The sequence below is a fragment of the Anopheles moucheti genome, chromosome 3, assembly GCF_943734755.1.
Source record: "Anopheles moucheti chromosome 3, idAnoMoucSN_F20_07, whole genome shotgun sequence".
Taxonomy (NCBI): Eukaryota; Metazoa; Arthropoda; class Insecta; order Diptera; family Culicidae; genus Anopheles; species Anopheles moucheti.
Genome location: NC_069141.1, coordinates 40,598,442 through 40,618,376, shown reverse-complemented (window position 1 = coordinate 40,618,376; position 19,935 = coordinate 40,598,442). Strand labels below are relative to the sequence as shown.

The 19,935-nt window shown below is 43.5% G+C and overlaps 1 protein-coding gene across 1 annotated transcript; it reads left to right on the top strand.

Moving 5' to 3' along the window:
* The first annotated feature begins 15,972 nt into the window (after positions 1–15,972).
* Positions 15,973–19,917, top strand: LOC128304678 (tubulin glycylase 3A). The gene is made up of 3 exons (XM_053041887.1): positions 15,973–17,506; positions 18,150–18,662; positions 18,740–19,917. The coding sequence occupies exons 1-3, from the start codon at positions 15,973–15,975 to the stop codon at positions 19,915–19,917; spliced, it is 3,225 nt and encodes a 1,074-aa protein (XP_052897847.1).
* The last annotated feature ends 18 nt before the right edge of the window (positions 19,918–19,935 follow it).

The following is a 19,935-nucleotide window of genomic DNA, read 5'->3' as shown; positions in this document are numbered from 1 at the left end:
AAAATAAATCATCATAACCCACCATCATATTGAATGATGTAACGTAGATAAAATAAATTTCAATCAACAGCTAAATTCAATTTAAACGATGAACCCAATATTCTCATTTTAGAGAATTTACAAGAACTGTTTTATTTATAGACTGTATCGATCGATGGTAATAGCAAATAGCCATGTTGTTAGACAACCCATATGCGTTCAACGCACTTAGGAAGGATTGTGAATTACTGGACGAACTTAAACTCTTCGGTGGCCATTACATGCTGTTCTAATCGAATGCTTTTGAAATTGCTCATAGGTAGAACGTGTACATGGAACGTATGTACCCAATAGCTGAGAAAAGTCTATTTTAGGTTCAATTTTTTCAGGTCACATACAACCAAATGAGGTGTGCTAACAACAACCTGGTAATAATAAGAGATCTTCACACTGCGTATAAAACAATAAAAAGAACATATGCTCTATGCAGTTAAAAATATATCTCACATTGATACAATCCTTCAATTACTTAATTGCTTAAAGTGTTTGAAATAACTTCCCTACCAAGTAATATATCGCTCTAGTGAACACCCGCCGGATTTTGACCATACACATTATTTAGAAAAATTAAATAATAGAGTGAAACGATCAATTTTTGCTTACAGAATTTCAAAACACAAATACATTTTTAGATTAATAATAAACGATAATAAATAATGCTCGTCTCTGACTTCTATGAGAAATCTATATAATTCTACCATGAGCAAGAAATCCTGCGAGGAAAACACGATATCTCAACCAATTGATACCATAATGGAAACCCCGTGGCGTGTAAGTCACCATTGGTCGATTCATTTTCTTACGATACACAAAGCAAACATACAGAAAATAGTGACTCAACAAAACAGCAACACCATGCCCGCATATTATGGTGGAGAACAGAGGAAAATGAAAAAACGAGCGCTTCCTGCCATCGTCCAGGGATATAATCCAATAAAAAGTTGTTCATATTCGTAATTTTCTAAAGTCCACACGGCATTTGCAGTATGCAAATACGTCCTACCACAAGCCGGAGTTCCGGTTATAAAACGAAATGCTATTGCCTAGACTAGAGCTGCTAGACTATTCCACCACCAGTTCCTGTTGGTAAACACTCCTACGTGGCACCTGGTGGAAAGTACGTAAAAATCGATAAAAATGTGTTTCAACACATTTCATATTTTTGTCACGGTATTAGCTAACACAACATTGATTAAACCGTTACCCAAACGTATTCACTTCGACATAGACAACGATTATCACTGTGAAAGGGTTTTATTCCAGCGTATTGTGTTCTCCAAATTTTTCATTAAATAGTCTCATAAATATAAAAATTCGCTTTCGTTTTTAGAATGCGGAAGAAATACACGAGGAAGTAACATCGCCTGGAGGATTTTGGCCACAAATTAAAATTCCTTCGCTGTGCGATCAAACAACCTTTCCCAACGTACCATCGACATTCGGCATCCAGCGTTGAGTGCCTTCGTCCTGTGAGAGCCGTCCACATCATGCTGTTGTTGCGATGAACGACCCGAGGAGAAAAGCGACGCGCATACTCCTTTCCCACTGACTGTAGGATGCTGACGTTTGCCTCCACCAGTACTTTTGTTATTGTTATGATAGTTGTTGGAGCTGTTGCTGCCATGATTCATCGGCTTGGATGACTCACGGTGATGGTATTTCGCTTCGTCCACCTTTGCTACTATCCGATTCCGGTTGCAATCGGTGGTCGATGAGTGGATCGATGATGACGAACATGGCGAAGAAAGGCCACAGTTGCCATTATGGCCAATGTCGTTTCCATTTCTATCTCCATCGTAGCAAATTGCATCGGTGGTATCGATGTACCGTTGGCCACAATGCGACAATGTGTTCCCATCGTTGCTGCTAGCAGTGGATGTATTTGTTGCAATCCCAGAGGCATTTTGGAGAACCATCGCAAATCCACTGGGCGATGGACACTCCTCAGCCTTGTGGACTGTTTTCCAACGGCGAAATATCGTAAATGACAGAATGTACTTAAAGAAGTTAATCCTTTTCTTCTTCACACCTGCCTTGCACCGCTGCACGCGATTATCAATGGTGACAACTTGTTAATCTAACACGGCGTTGGTGAGCTTTCTTCGGCAAAATTATTAAGATCTAAATCGTGTTTCTGACGACTATCAAATGCTTGAATTAATTCGAAAAATAACTAATTGCAAACTGACACTGTGTTGCATTTGTTTTATCTCATTTAATTTTTTTGTAGCATTCAATAATAATCACAATAAAGCTCAGAACATCACACCACGTTGGACATATGTTTTCGATTTGTGGGACCTTCTACAAATTACTCCCCAGCGACACAATCAAACGAGTGTGGAGCACGAAAAATCCATCGAACCGCAACATGGGCACCGTATAAAGCAAGCGCGGCATCCGTAGGGAAAATAGCTTCGCTAAATAATTCACACACAAACACAAACAATACACCACACGCTTAACCGCGACGTATCGCCGCCCCTCCAAATGGGTAAAATGCACGTTCTCACAAAAAAAAACTCGAAATTAAAGTGGAAACTTTCACTTTTCAAAATTGGTCGAAATCACGGAAGGACAATTTTCATCGCTTCCTGCTGCCAAACACGAGTGCCTGTAACACTTGCTACTGCCAAACGGCATCTGATTTGAGAGTGTCGGCAAAAGACGATTGTCAGTTCGAAAATTGTAACACAACAACGATGGCATTCCGAGCTGACGAAGAGATCACAAAGCCGTTTCGGGCCGACAAAGGAGAGCCCACTATTAGGTATCAAGGAGTATTCGAGCAAATTTTCCGGTGGGAGTGAAAATGTGTCTCGATGCTCATTTTTTTCATGAAAGTGCGACATCGTGAGAGTAAAAAGGATACCACAGAGAGTGTGCGAGCAAGAGAAAGAGCGAAATAAGACCATATTGAGAGCGTGAAATAGTACAGAGGAAGCCGGAAAACTCTTCAAAGGACGAACATGTCGGCTAGGATGCTAAAAAGGCCGGCTTTCCAGAATCATGTTCAACCGTAACATGGGGAAAAATAAACAAAGTTGTGCTTTGTGAAACACTCCTTGGTACATGGAAAGCATTTTCTTCATCGAAAAATCATAATTCAATTGCAAAAAACAAAACTTTTAGTGAGAAAACTTAATTCGCCACATTTTTGCCTTTTAGAACAATCATGTGAGAAAAAATTGTAATCATATGGCTAAGGGGAAATGACAGTTACTGTGAAAAATAAACCTCACGGATCCCGAAGCTATGCTAGCAGAATTTTAATAACGCACCACAATTCGTTTCTTCCGCAATGAAGTCCATTTACTGATGAAAGATTTTGTGGAATTCACAGGAAAAAAGATATGCTACTGAGCACTATTATAGGAACAGATTGCTGCATTCATTTATGATTGTGAAAACTATAAATCCATCTAATCTAAAATATTATTCTTTATGTGGGATAGAGTTCAGAACGTGATAACTGCATAACCAATTTTTTTATGCCAATTCAACTTAAACCAAATCATCCATAGAATTGATTAAAATGAATGGAATATGGTGATTTTTTGGGGGAATTTCAATTCAGTCGAGATTAAAATGTGTTCATCAGTTATTGGTGTATGAGAATAAATTCTAAAATAATTCAATGTTATAGTAATTATAAAAATAATTCTTAATAATAATATACAACATATAATGAGACGGCCCGGTGGCATGATGGTAGCGGAACCGGTCTTCACACGAACGGACCGGACCAAAATCCCATCCGGACCAATCCCCCGTAGCAAGGACTGACTATCCTGCTACGTGGTAAAATAAGTCGATACGGCCAGGCCGTTCTAACGAAACAAAAAAAAATATATACAACATATAAGGTAAGAACCACACAGTTCAGACTGGACATTTAAATTTAAAAAATAGTTTAACTGGTTTAAAATAATCTTATATTAATAATTTCATAATCACAATTCACCCAATAACTGATGTATCGTCTTCCACTAATTTGAAACTGCCACACGATTTCTTCATAAACTATCATTGTATAACAGTATTATAGGTCGTACATGTTACAGTATATAAAATATATTCACAAAGAAATGTGCCGTAGTTAATTCAAAAGCAACATATTCTAGTTGTGGGATGCAAACGTAGACGAACTTGAGATACTTTTTTACTCTCAGTTGGACGCATGCCATCTGGAACGAAGCAGCTTATTTAATGGAGATGTAATCTGAAAGAAAAAACACTTAATGCAACATTGTGCGGAATTAAAAACTTAACAATATGCACATTTTGCTCTGCAACGCAACATGATTCTACGAATGCAGCTAGCTGCCAACCCTTGCACATCATGTTGGGCCATTCATTTCGTTTTTAATGTGCATTTTCTGTGCCAACCATGGCTATTATGCGTGCTAACTTCCGGTTGGATAATGGAAACTGTCATCCCTAATCTATACAGCAATATTTCATCGATTATCCACACGATACTAAATCTGAAGGCTACAACAGACTAAAAGAGCAAAAAGTGCGATCGATATTGACAGAGCACCAAGACTAAATATGAATAATGTGTAACGCCGCTGAGCAGCAGCACTTTCAATCTTTGTAACGTTAGATTGAATTTATCAACCTCACGTGAAGTCATGCCTCAGTTACTGCAACGTTCGTTCTAAATGTTATAAAATGTACCCCGAATTCTGGCCTACCGAATGGATAACCCCATTTTTACAGCTCCTTTTTGCGCAACGTTTGTTCAAAAATCGATATCGTGTCATCGGTTGACAGTGCCCGAATCCTGGATGCGAAAATTTAATTACTTTTCATCCCATCCACGACGGATATCGTGCAAACACTGTACGTTAGCAAATTCCTATGACCTAGCTGCTCTACTTAATCGCCATCAAAAAAATATACCAAAAAAGGTTGAAATGTTCATTTCTATTACATCGTCATCGCATCAAACGGGAAAATAAATTACACTAATATGTAGTTCAACTTGTTCAATATTGCATTTTTGTTATGATTAAAGGATTATACGAACATGTGAATTTGCAACAATTGATTCAACTATTGAAGAGCTACATACTATTTTTTTTCAGTTTTAATATTCAATTTAAAATTATAAAGTGTAGAATACAAACATTCAACATGGCGTTTTGATTCATTTTCACTAAAACAAACGAGTGAATATGATTTCGAAGTGAAAATGGCGATCACAAGGAAAGAGTTACTTGTTGCAGTAGTGTAGTGTACGAAGAGTTAATATAATGATTTTATAGCAAAAACCGTTGTTACGTAAACTATTTTTTTTTCATATTGTTATTAATGTGAGCTATTCATCTATTTTCAAATTTCAAATTATTAAAAGTAAGTGATAGTGGAAGAAATGCACTATAAATAAAGGTTCATAAAGAAACTTTCAAGGTGCAGTTAATAATCGTTATAAAGCAAAACAAATATAACTAACAAATCCAGAACCATTTAAAAAGTAGAAATAAAAACAGGAAAATAAAACATTTATTAAAATAAATGTGCATATAATTGCGTCAACGTCAACCTGGTATATTGTACTATGAAATGGATTTCCTAAAAACATATTTAGTATCTCACTTTAAATACACTGAAAACCCGTCGTACCCCGGAAAGTAAGCCGTTAATGAAGAGGAAATGATCAACCAGCCATTTGAGGCCATTAAACTTTTCCAAAGCCACATAACACAAACCACTAACAACCATCGTCTGGCGGTGTTTCTGAAGTAAAAGTAAATGAGAAAAATCTGTCTAAAAAAATGCTTCCAACGCCAAACCTTTCGCCGATGGCAATCCACCCTCAGAGCTTAATGAATCAGTCAATGTTTTACTGGGATATGATCCCAGTGCATCTTGTCGTTTAGCCGTACCGATCTAAATCATGAACCAAATACCAATTTTCTCCCACAGCAATTTTCTACGTTTCTGTTTCCTGGCAAAACGTTGGATCTCGTATTTTTATGTGTGATTTTTACGAATTCCTCATTTAAATTTTTAAACTAGCAAACGTCAGAAAAAACCGTAAATAGAAAACAAATAAATGAAATACAAAATTCCAATGGCTCGCTATGATCTTCAATGTTCTAATGTTTCTAATATCCTAATTCGTATAATCTGATATAGAATAACAAATTACTTTGTTAAGTATAACCCCATTATTTTCCAGACACATATAGAGCATATAGAATACAAATACAAATGATAATGGTTGATAAAGAAGATAGCAATCGAGAGTTGGGATTTTGTGATAACAATCAATGTTTTCAAAAAATCATCACATTGTAGCTGATCCCAACACTGAAAGACTAATCCGAAGAGTTTGATGTAGCCCCACAAACCCAAACACCACTCAAAATAAAACAAAATAAATATTGTGCAGCAAGCACTTTGGCTGCGATAAAAATACCGCAAAGTTGTGGAGAATCTTGTAGTGCCGTCGATCCCATCTTTCCTCACCCGATGGTTTGTAGGCCACTTGCTGGTGCTGCCATCTTTTGCCTATCACCGATTACATTTTCCTGCTACTTCCACATTTGGGCCAAGTTCCTCAACATTAGAAAACCGGCCAGCACCGGCCACTGATCACGTAGTCCAACAGCACGAAGTAAGGGAGAGAAAAAAAAACAGCAAAAACGAACTCGATACCTGTTTTTCCGGCTGCTGATGGTGCTGATTAACGGTGAACTCATCCGTTGCCGATTCGATACCACTTGCCGCGGACCAAGACGTGGAAGCAGAACCTGCCGACAGTGGCCGTTCGGGGGTGCACGACGATTGATGGTAGGCGGCCAACAATGCTTCCTGGCTGTCGGTACAACCAACGCCACCGGTGCTGATCTGCCAATCGTGGACAATCGTTTCGTCGACGATTGTCAACGGATGTGATGCCATTTCGGAATCTACGGTGCCCGGTGAAGTTGCCGGATCATAGGACACAGATGTCCTCATCATTGAAGACATTGGATAGTTGCAGCTGTCACGGCTGGAGTACACCATTGTGGACAGACGCGACAAATGACACCGATAATACACAAACAACTAAGCTACAATTAGCGGCGCAATCGCAATCACACAACCTTTCCACTCAAGGAAATTTGCGCCCTCTACAAAGACTAAATGGATCGTTGATTGACGGAAGGTACGCTCTATCAGTCGTGATACCACCACCTGCACACGTTGGGCCCTACGGATACTTGCGATAATTTTGCTAACGACCCTGGCTATCTCACAATACAAAAGCACTGTTAGCCACACATCACCCGATAAAGGTATCCACGATCAAGCACCTTCACATGATTCATGAGAGTGTAAAATTAATTGAAATTATTTTCAGCAACTCTGCTAAAACAGCCTTCGCACTATAAATACACTTTTAATAACAACGACGCCAACAGGCACAACACAAAATAGGTCACCCCACCACAACCAGACACAGGACGTGGACGGCTAATCTAGCTAATGCAACAAATTTTGGAACACCTTTTATCGACATTCAGCAAACGGATGAAAATTGCCACTATCCTTATATGCTTTCCCGACGTTCCCAGTGAAAAGGGATGAATTATGCACTGCCTATTTGTGTCGCGCAACAGGTTTCACATGTTTCGATCGAAGAGTCGGGTTTAAGTTTCGTTAAACCCAACCCGGGTTTGTTTTTCCACGATGGCAAACCTCGGCAAACCGGCGATTGGGCAGAAAAAGAAAAGAAAGCGCGCTCGAAACACGAATTACCCTAGCCGCGATACACCGGCGGACGCTGCGAAATGCACAACCGTGTGCTTCCGATGAGAGAAAGATACTGAACGCGACTGGCTGAGAAACGGCGCAGCCCGACTGCCTTCAGATTGCCTCAAGAGTCGATTATTGCACCCAAGAAGTGCGTACATGCTGTAGGGTGCCTGTCTATTGTGGGCACGGCGCAGTGGGGCGAGCTGAGAGGTTACCTCTTGCACAGTCAGCCAGATTGTGGCAGGTTGCTCCCGGGATGAAATCCACTTCCTACTACGGGATTCGTGAGTTTTGTGGGAGAAATTAGCTTCGTCATTCGCGTTCTCTTCCTGACCATCACCGGTTTTTTAAGAGGAGGGAATGGAATCTCAAGAGGTGCGTTGTGTTTGTGTCGCCCTGGGAACGTTTTTTTTTTCGGGGGAAAGGTGCTACAGCGAATTATTCCGCCGCTTGAACGCATACAGGAAAAAACAATCTTTGGGCGAGCGTAGTGACTACAGCATTCCGACCTGTCACAAGAAGTAAGTCAACGGTACGGCCTGCAACCGGATCCACTTCCTCCTGCGCGCGATTGCTTGTTGATCTTGGGTATCATCCGCACGCCGTTGTTTCAACAGCAGTTCTCGCAATCCTCTCCGGTGTGTAAAGCCCCATTGAGCATCAGCCCCATCGCCGAGAAGATTGAATAGAAGGTTGAAAATGTAACAGCCCAAGCCAATGCCCGACCTACTTTTGACGTTGGAATAATGGAACCCGTTTTGTTTAGCGTCATTGTCTTAGAGCTTCTAGCAATTGCAACATCATAAATGTTTCCCCTGTTGAAGGTTACCTTTAATAAGTATCATGTTCTTGTATCTTAGTAAATAACACACTGTAATTTTATATTATTGATTAGCACTATTCGGAAGTAAAAGAATTATATTACATTAGAATTTAATAGTCTCTTAATTAAAAAATAATCAGAATTATTATTCATTCCTTTAAAATAATCCAAAACAATAGATGTAAAGTTACAATTTACCTAGCTGAGAATCATTTATGAAAAACTTGAAATATTGGAGAAACAAGTTATCATATTTCGCGATTATAATACCAATTTTTCCAAAATAAAGTTTTATAGTGGCACGGTGTTATAAACAGGTATGAACTTATTTAAGCTAACAATGTTTACGTATTGATCACAGCCTCAACAATACTTTGTTCAGATTTGTGAGCTAAATTGATGTAAAATTTTTAATAGAAGAATTAAAATGAAAACAAATGTCCAATATTTTAATACAAAAATGCATTGAAAACGGGCGTCTTAAAGGCATATTGGATTTTTAGTTCAACCATTTCCAGACAAACGCACTACGCCTCTTGAATTTTATCAAATAATAGTGGAGTGCGTTTTTTATGCCCTCTTTTATTCTCTCTTTCTCTATTTTTTTTTCTTGCAAGCAGCCAACTGTTGGCGATCATCTTTGGGAGGAGCATAATGTTTCACAACCCGCCGATTGTTGAATTCAATAGCACTTCAATGTTGGCCATACATAAACATCCCGCGCATACATAAGATTATATCTTTATCGATGCTTTAGCGTAAATCAGTTCAAAGCAATAAGCACAATTCATTTCACAAACTTTATGAAGCCCACTCAAAATCGATCCACGGTGCGATCGATGTTTGAACATCAACCCAACCTAGATTCGTGAAGCGGGTCTTGCTAAACCGATTCATTAACTTAAAACTGTGTAACCCAGTAAAGATTCGATCGAAACGATGCAGAAGCTTAATCTCATATCAACTAAATATTTACGCCATTCTTGGAATATTATTATTAAAATAGAAAAAAAACGATCAAGATGTTGAGCGATGCGACATAAATATTCATTGCGCGTCAATAAGGCTGTTTAGTTTACTGTGGATGCCCTCTGCCGATGCTCTGGGCCCGGATCAAGAAGCATCCAAGCATGTAAATTTATTGCACAATGCACCTGGTGAAAACCATGTCACAAGAGCGAAAGTTGCCAGACAACAAATAGAAGAATGATCATTTCCGAACTGTTCTGCCATTTGGAAGCATGTTGAAAGTTGTGCGAAACTCCTTACAAAGCGCCTCACTGTTCCTTCGTCTGAGGGAGAAAAGGGTTTGCCGGGAAACTCATTATCATTATCATGACTGCTCATAATTGTTCAGAAAAGAAAATGGTTCCACCTTTGCCCACCAAACATTCCGTTTCGCGTTCGGGCGTGCGACCCCTTACGAATGAAACTCTGTGCAGAAGATATCAAATAAGTCGCACGCAATCATGCACTATCTCGTTCTGTCCTTCATTGACGGTGGGAACCGTCGCTTTATGCACGATTGCAACGTGTAAGCATTGTTTGCCACGAGGCAACTACAGTTTTGGTGCATCAGAGTCTACGTTTAAACGATACATACTTTTGCTTTCATTCAAAATAGACGCAGTTTCCATAGGGCACAACCTTGTTGAATATCATGTATCCCGCAATAGCAATGTTGCAATAGCAGTTCTGAGAAATTTGTACACCTCCAAAAAAACTTTGAAATTATTGTGCGAAAGTTTGTGGGTATCGAACGACTAACGTTATTGCCTAAATGACCGTTGATACATTGCATCAGATCCCTTCTCAAAAGCCCATAAAAACCCACGCATCCAGTGAATGGAAATGTACCAACGAGGCTAGCTAAATACAAAACAGATATTGCAATTCGTTTGCGGTAACAAGAATGACCGTGAGAATTGGTAACACATTGTGTATTACTTAAATTCTTATTGAATCACGTCGAAGCGCTAAACCACAAATGCCAATAAATTAGTTAGTAATAAAAGCACAAATACAAAAGTTGTTCCTAAATCCAATCTGATCCGATCGGAATCCGATTTCAACAAACCGTGGAACATGAAGGTTTGTTGAAATGTATGTAACTAACATCCTAATCGGATTCCTTATCGATATCTAAACCCGGATGAAATTTTTCCACAGCGATGCGAAATATTTACAGCTGAACATGCCTGATATGAATTGTGACTTGCACCTTAGTCCTTATCAAACGAAATGTGTGATTCATTCCATAGAACCACAAACAATGTGACTGCATGTTTTGCTACATCCTGTATATCTATTTTTAGAGATAAACACTCGAGATTTGCGAACCTTCAATGAAATTTGGCTAAACAAACATTCGAGTCTTTTGTTGAGCAATAAACAAGTTACAAACGTTTATGGCTTTTGGAACGCATCATGTAAAAAACCTTCTTGCTTAAACATTGCTGTACTTGGTGGCCAATTTCGACGACATTGAGGAAAGTTAAGAAACTTTGGAGCATACAATATTGCCTATTGAAGCATAAAATTGCACATGTCAGATCGTATCATTATTTAGTACGCGTCCTCAGGTCAATGAACTTCATTTCTTAGTGAATAGGCATCGTGAATTAGCTCCAGTATGTCCCACCTCAATCGTCGATATTCAGCTACAACCCCCAAAAGTTTAAATTCTTACGGACCGGACGTAAAATTTCATTCTTCAACGATAATGTGTTTTTTCGGCGTTTTGGAGCTATTTGACGACATGTCAATATGTCACCAGCGGCAACGAATGCACGCACTGGCTGCCGTTAATGATATCGAATGTGTCCTTTTCCGTTGGTCGCGAATCGTTAAACCTGCAGATGCGAGTGACGCACAAGTGAGCATGATCGATAAGAATGGAAGGTTTATCTCATGCCCTCTCCTCACACGGTCGGCTAACGTGCGGTATGTAAACCGCAACGTGAGAAGCATTTCGGTCAAGGTCGTTGTCCGGAGAAGATAAATGTCCTGCAACGTTCATCTGCAGTCTGATCCGTATAAGTGTACATTCGGTCATACATCCAGCGATCTCGGTTGCGATACACCCAAACATAGGGAGTTTTTCTCATCGTTACACTAAAATTGATATCAAAGCATAAGTTTAACATGTTTTAGCAGATTCAGACACCTACCTCGTTGAAAGCCATGACGCGTTGTCGTTGTTACTGCGTTCGCTTCGGGATGAAAATCTTGAATGTAATGTTGACGGCCGCAGGATCTATGCACTAGATATTACCGTTCTTACAATAAATTGGCACACTCGTAGGACGATGCACTGAGCACATAGACTTGTGTTTGCATTCGTACGGTACGTCGAACCATATGCACACACACACATACACACGCGCACGATGGGGATCCTCTCTTCTCCGCACTTGTTTTCTGCTTCACCAGATACTGTGTTTGTAAATACACTTATGGCCTTTCCCTATGGATGCGCAAAATAAACGACTGCTGCGCTATGTTTTCTCTGGTATTTTCGCACCACGCTGCCGTACTGTTGCTGCTGTTGCCTGTATGCGCTGCGACGTACAGCCAGAATCAAGCAACGAAACTGGAGGACATTCGCGTTTTGTCCTACACCTAGTGAACGCTCGGAACCAAACGTTTGTTTGGTATGATTGTGCTGACGAACGGAAGCAAAGTGCAACAAATGCGCGCCTTTTGGAAAGCTGCACGCAAATGTAGGCAAGGCAAGAAATGGTTTTAATACAACAAAAGTTTAAAAGCGAAACAAAAAAAAAACAACAACTTTGAACGCGAGCGGAGACCAATAGTCAGGAGTTGTTGGCCAAAATAGCGAAAATAACTGGTGTGTGACCAATTAAGTGTGACGTTCTCTTGGCACGGGCCTTTTACTGGCTCACTTGCCCACCTAGAAATCAGCGAAGAAGGTTGCTTTGGTTACTTTTTCTGCGTTTTCCATTCGGGAGGCAACCGCACTAATTGACACGTTCGATAGAGCTAGCGCCGCCGTGTGTTTCTGCTTGGTTTTCAGCTCGTTTTTACCAAGGTCGACTTCGATAAGCGGTGGCCAGCCACACTATTTTGCTAAATCCAATTGTAGCCCGGTCTCTTCTTGCTATTATTGTTACGTAACGTATTCCGGTGTTCTGTTGCCGTTACGGTGGATCAGCGGAAGACATAGATTCCTTTCAGGCGACACTGCCCGGACCACCCGATGGGAATGTATACGATGATGAAGCTGGTCGGAAATAGAACCGAAACATTTCCGACCTAACTGCCAGCATCTACCCCTAAGGAATAGACAACAAAACACTTAAAAGAGTAATACTTTGCGGTCACGGGTTAAACAATTCTAGTCCAGTAAGATCTCTCCGCAATCCAGTTTCAACCGTGGTGAAACTGCGGAAGAAATCTTAACTTCCAATGCGGCGACGTTCACAGCGGTCGAGTTTCTATATTCACAGTGATTTAATGTTTTCGTTGTAGTTCGTTTCGTTGGTAGAATCGGTCGATGAGAAAAGTAATAACAAAACGATTGCCCTACGTTAGAAGCACTGATCGCGTTGCATCACCGACTGCGGTAAGACGTTGTGCTGCCACGGGAAAGCTTTTGCTGTTTTTTTTTCTTTTTTGCTTGGATGCTGTCTGGTAAGAAGACTGCCGTTTGTTTCAAGTACCTCCGTCGACCACGATGAGGAGTGTAGCCACCACGGTTCTTGCTTTATGTGTCTATTATTCGGAATACGGTGTACACACTATGCCCAACTTGCCCGACGACGGCTGTCTGAGACGACGGTGGCGATAGCAGTGGCGCAGAAAATTCCGACAAAGTACGTATGCTTTTTGGCTTCACACCACGCGTGGACGAGCTTCTCCCACGGGTATGCGCCTTTGCCGTTTTTTCGCAACTGTGTTTACCAGCACTTTACTACACACTACAGCAAATTTCGTGGGTAGCGGTCGCAGTTTCTCATTACCGACTTTGCAAAATCGCGACACAACCGAAGGTTTGCTTTGCTGCCCGAATCGCTTGAACTGCTGTTTGCTTTCCTTTCCCTACCTGCGATTCAGCTACGAGGCGATCAACAAATGATTCATTTTGTAATGTTAAATAACCGAAAGAATGTTAAACTAATAGGCAAAAACTGTTCTGTTTTCATTAATGTGCCTTATTGAATTTTTACACTTTTCGTCGCGAGAGGAACGGCTTTGACACTAGTTTCGTCAAATAAAACGGCACTGGCATTGACGTTTGTGTTTCGTTCAGCGCTGGATGATTTTGACGTTCGTTGAAGTTTGAACTGCCGTTTGGTCGAACCCAATTCACAAAACATGCTTGTCGTTAATGGTTAGCGAACGATAATTATTTGCATTATCTATCTTTGCGTATTAATTTAAATCCGCCAATAGGAAATGTTTATGTAATTCAACACACACCTATTGTGGAGTTTTTTAAAGGTTATTGATTCTTTGGTCCTCGGATTGGCCACTAATGTATATCTAGAATGTTTATCTTTTTACACATTATAGTGCAGCGACGATTATCCGTGCTTTGTTGGTTTTTTTTAGACCTTGAGATCTTTTCATCTTATCAAATTCGGTGTTTCATTTCTTCCGTCAACGATACTGCAGGAAATATGTCAAATTTCCATTGGAACTGTCATTTCCGAGTTGCACGGATAATCAGACATTCGGTGAAATGGCACTCGCATAATCCTGGATAATCAGGGCAATAATTATCCCATTGTAAACACTAGAACCACTTTTCCATTTCTTATATTTTCATATGTCTTGAAGGTCAAAGTGCCCGCATGTTCTACCTGTTCTTAGACTGATCGTTTTTTAAGGATTAGGGTCCTTTTAGTTTGAAGAATTTGCACATTTTAAAAATATCCTCCAGCAATTGACATACTGTTTTTTTTAAAGAATTTTATCAACCGCACGGTGCGTCGCTCACTGCATTTAAATCGTTACCACTCGGTCTGACTGGGACACCCGATATCCCGACTCACCGAGGATATATCCCTACGAGTGCCAAACAAACCCGATACTCACGACCGACTGTGTGGCGACAGGGTATAAAAACGGGCTAAACATTCCAGGAAGCATTCAGTATTAGTGCCAATGTGAACCCACGCGGTTGGGTCCTGATAGAAGCACGTGTTTGGTACTGGTGTCTACTCGTTTTTGTTTCGATCCACGGTTGAACTGAAATCCTGTGCCATGTGGACACCAACGCAGTGAAGTTGTGAACGTGTGGTCGTGTTTGTATTTTTTTTTTGTACGAATGGGTTCTGGGGCCGCTTTGGGAGTTCTATGTGGGGTGGTTGGGGAATTCCGATTCCATAGCGATGCAAACGGTCGTGCTGTTCCGGGTGGGGCGAGTTGGGAAATTATTTGCGCTTGGTTTTGTGTCGAAAAGTACCGGAAATAACAACACAGACAAACAGCCGAACATGTGCTTTCGTGTCCGCGCACAAACCTGGGGAGGGTCGCTGCGATAGTAGGCATTTAGTGTAGTGTAGTTGCAAATAGTGATGATGATAGTAGCAGCAGCAGCAGCAGCCATTTCTGCCCATAGTGAGCAGAATTCCAGTGAATGTTCGTGTGGAATTTGAGCGTGTCCTCCAGCGTGTGTTGGGGAATTGGTGGTTGTTTGCTTAGTTTTGCTTTGATGCTTAGCTGCTTAGTGTGTGGAATGCGGACACCGATTACGTTCTCGGCTACAACACAACCACTATCCTTTTCTGTTCCGTTACAATCTTCCGATCCAGCCCAAGCCGAAGAGACGGCAGATGCCCGCGCCCAAGCATACCGGTGGTGTTCGCTAGTGCTTGTATCGATTGTAGACGGAGGGAAGGATTTTTGTGAAATACTACGGCAGGCGCAGCGTGTTGATTGTGTTTGACTGGGCGGAATACAGTGCGGGAGGGTAGGCGAAGAAGCGAAGACACGACGGCATGGGAGCTACAACTGCCAGCTAGTTGATGCCCACAACCCACATTGGCCCGAAACCAAGCCAAACTAGACCAGCTGAGCATATCCTTTGCTGGTAGTTCTGGTTCTGCTAGGGCAATGAGGTTCCGTCGGTGGGGCAGACGACACCGAGGACAGAGCCGCCGCGGTATGATCGTCAGTTTTGGCGGGCTGACACAGTTCCATGCAGAGCACGCCCAGCGCCACGAATGATTGAGGCTCACGAATATCTGTAGTTGGTCGAGCAAAACATTTCCCTGGGCCTCTGGGTAACCTGCTTTGTGCGACGGTCTGAGCAGTTCAATGGAAGGCTCCGAAGCGGGAAGAACTGTGCCATCTTCTGCAGCTTGATAACGACGCCGTCTCGCACATCCAGCATGAGCATGGAAGATGAACTGAATAGCTGTAGCAGCAGTGATAGTGGTTCGAGCAGCGGGTGTCGAATCAGCTGCAGTACTAGTAGTAACAGTGAAACGGGGCGAACCAGCATCAGCAGTAGCAGTGGGGAGTGTACACCTGCCGCAACCAGTACCAGCAGTGACAGTGATAAGACCAGTGATAATAGCAGCAGTAGTTTGAGTAGTGAAAACGATAAGGATAACGAAAGTGATGCGGAACGGAAAGGTTCTGCGCGGTCCGGTGCACAGAAAAGTAGCACAACCACAAAAGGCGATACGGTCCACGGGGATCGGGCCGCCAGTGCGGTAGGCGACATCGACAAAGATACTCCTCCGGGTGGCGGCGTTAGTAGACCGGCAACGACAGCAACCACCACCACCACCACCACCAGCATCGGCAAAGTTATCGAGGGCAATTTGGGGCCGCTGACAGCGACAGTGAAATTTATCAATCCGTACAAAAACAACTGGATCAATGCGGACCGATTGAACGAGCTGCGGAAAAAGGTACAGGACGCGACCAAGCACCATCGGGTGTTTCTGCTCCGTGGATCGTTCCACACCGTCCGGCGGGCACTGGTCGAGCGTGGCTGGGTGGAAAAGTTGGACGGGTTTCGCGTGAAAGCCCAAGCGTCCACATCCTCTTCCGGTTTCATACTGGAGGATCTGGTGTCCCAGCTTCCGGAGCGGAAACCGGGCGAATCACGCAAAAATCACATCGCCAAATGCGAACGCAGCATTATGTCACGCTTTCTGGAGCACACGCCGATCGATTTCCTGTGGACGGCTCGCCGCGAGAAGGCGGACTGGTTGGATTTGACGAAAAACTCCTCGCTGATCATTAACCGCTTCGCCAAAGCGCCGTTCACTACGAAGGAAGGCCTCTGCTCGGCGCTGCACGATTTCCATTGGTTCTACGAGGAGGGCATGTCCGAGACCTACTTTCCCCGGTGCTACAACGTCTGGAATCCGGAGGAACTGAACGAGTTCGTCGACAATTTCCGGCTGACGGCGTCGATGGGTCTGCTCAAGTGGCTCATCGAACGGCATGCGACCGAGGAAGGTCTCGATGCCATCATCGCAGACGATGGTAACGTGCCGAGCACGTGCATTACCTTTGCACTGACGCGCTGCAAGGAGTACCTCGACTACTGCCTCCACAACGACATCGACATCGAGGAGGACACCAAGGTGTGGGATCACGATTGGGACGTCTTTCTCACGCACCACTATCTGCTAACGCACGAGGACAACCGGATACAGCTGCTGAAGGAGGAGCGCGATACGGACGCGATCGATAACTATCTGGCGGAGGCGAAATCCGTGCTGGAACAGATCAAGAGCTACTGGCCACAGTACGCACTGGACGGGTATCTTAACATTTGGATTGTGAAGCCGGGCAATAAGTGCCGCGGCCGAGGCATCCATCTGATGAACAACATCAAGCAAATCATTGCCATGGTAAATCCACCGATTGTCAGCAAAACGCGATACGTGATACAGAAGTACATCGGTAAGTTCGCACACTAACCCCCCTGCTCTGTCGGGCAGAGCGAAGGAATGCCAATTCTCGGGGTAGTGTTTGTGTGGGTGGCGCGTTGGCATGCATGTTTTGCAAAGGGTTGGCCTCCCCGGGCACAGGGCACGCATAATTATTCCATGCCCCGAAGGTGAGGTGTGGTAGTAGCATATTTTATAACCAGCCAGGGACTATGTTTTTTACCATAGAAACAACGGTTCGATTCCAGCTGTTTTTCCTCCTGCAAACGCGTTGGATGTTTGTGTACGTGTTGGAGGGCAAGAACTGCGCTATGCAATTTTTCATTCCCGTGCATTCGCGTTCAGTTTTCGGTTGGCCAGAGAAAAATGTAGTTTTGTCGGAAAGAAGTTCGATATGTGCAACTCTGTGCAGTGCAGTGTGTTGGAATTCGTTAATAGTACCAGAAATAGTTTGGGCATTTAATAGACCTTTTAGACAAAGGCAAAGTTTTGGAAGTTATTGTTAAACGAACGAGGGACTTTTTTTATTTGAAAATGGACGACGCAAGATGTTGCGATGTTCAACATAGCCATTAGGACAGTGCAATACCCTGTGTTTACGAATACCCCATTTAAATTGCTTTGCGTGGTTGGATACGCTGATCTTCCCATTTCAGAGCGTCCACTCATTATACACAACACAAAGTTCGACATTCGGCAGTGGTTTATGATCACCAGCGTACAGCCGCTCAACATATGGTTCTACAAGGAAAGCTACCTACGCTTCAGCTCCCAGCAGTACAATCTCATGAATTACCACGAATCGGTCCACCTGACGAACCACGCGATACAGAAGAAGTACCACAACGCGGTACGGGACGAGCGGTTACCGCACGAAAACATGTGGGACTGCCACACGTTCCAGGCGTACCTACGCCAGATCGACAAGTACGAGATGTGGTCCGAGCGCATCTACCCCGGAATGCAGAAGGCAATCATCGGTTCCCTGTTGGCGTGCCAGGACAACATGGACCGGCGGCCGAACACGTTCGAGCTGTACGGTGCCGATTTTATGATCACGGAAGATTTCTATCCCTGGCTGATCGAGATCAACTCCAGTCCGGATCTAGCGCCCAGCACAAGCGTTACCGCTCGGCTCTGTCCACAGTGTGTCGAGGATACGATCCGAGGTAAGTTTCATCAGCAATGAATGGATCGATCGATTGATGTGGATGTGCTTTCTGTCTGTCTGTCTACTTCCACACAGTGGTGATCGATCGACGTACCGATTCTAACGCACCCACCGGTTCGTTCGAGCTGATCTACAAACAGGTCATACCGAAAACGCCTGCCTACATGGGGCTTAATTTGCAGCTCCGGGGCCATCGCATCACGCCGAAAAGCTCCATCAAGAAGGACCGTATGCGTATGCTTCCGCTCAAACCGGTACAGAACGTGCTGCAGGTGTCCCGGCTGGCAACTTCGGCGACGGCCGCATCCGTGGTGAAGCAAACCGCCTCACCGGTCATAATGGATTTGATAGAGTGCATGCAGTTTCGGGACGGTAAACCCGACGATGACATGTCCCGCCATCAGCATGGGCTGGTGCGTGGTGCATGCGGTGTCACCTCGGCCACGCTCTACAAGCGATCGAACTTTTCGCACAAAAGCACCAACCTGCGATACGACTTTGAGAAGAAAAAATCATACATCATCTCGAAAACGGGCGAACTGTTCCGGCGTAATGGGGCCGGCGGCCACGGCACCAAATATCTGACCGATGGTGATACGTACATTGACAGTGTGGAAGCTTGGGAACGGGCCACGACTAGCTTCTTCCAGCATAATTTCTCCAACACGCTCAGTTCGCTCACCGTTAGTAACGGCACTAGCAATAGCAACGGTAGAGAACGAATCGGGTCGGAATTATCGGACGAAGGACAATCTCGGCCGGCTCCCGCGGTGTCTAGCGTAGTGGCATCGGGCAACGGTTACTCCTCCGGCGGGACCAACAAGTGTACGATCAAGATAACGGATTGCGATGAGTGCAGCAGCCAGTCGAATTCGGACTCGGAAAAGCGTACCGCTAGTGTGGAAAATTTGTCCACCGCCAGCAACCTTCACACCACCCATCACGCACCGTCCAGTGGGTTTCCGGCCACTATTCGCTACAGCACACGGCACGCCGGTGGTGGTCGTATGACGACCTCCAACAATTTCTACACGCTTGGATTTAGCTTGCGCACGAAACCTCCGAAGTCGGTCGGTTCGCGTACGGGCAACAACAAACTGCATCACGCACAATCAGCCGAGGACCTGCCAGCATCGCTGGCCGGGGAACGTTCGTCCGCAATGCTGCACCCTGGTAGCATCGTTTCGCCATCGTTACACCACCGTACCGGTGCGGCGGAATCCTCTGCCGGCGGCACATCCGGGGCGTTCTAGCAGCCGTGGAACACCGCC

Excerpts from the sequence above, each read along its gene's own strand:
- LOC128304678 (XM_053041887.1), top strand. The coding sequence starts at position 15,973 with ATGAGCATGGAAGATGAACTGAATAGCTGTAGCAGCAGTGATAGTGGT. Across the intron at positions 17,507-18,149 it reads CGTGATACAGAAGTACATCG|AGCGTCCACTCATTATACAC; the intron begins GTAAGTTCGCAC and ends TTCCCATTTCAG. Across the intron at positions 18,663-18,739 it reads TGTCGAGGATACGATCCGAG|TGGTGATCGATCGACGTACC; the intron begins GTAAGTTTCATC and ends ACTTCCACACAG.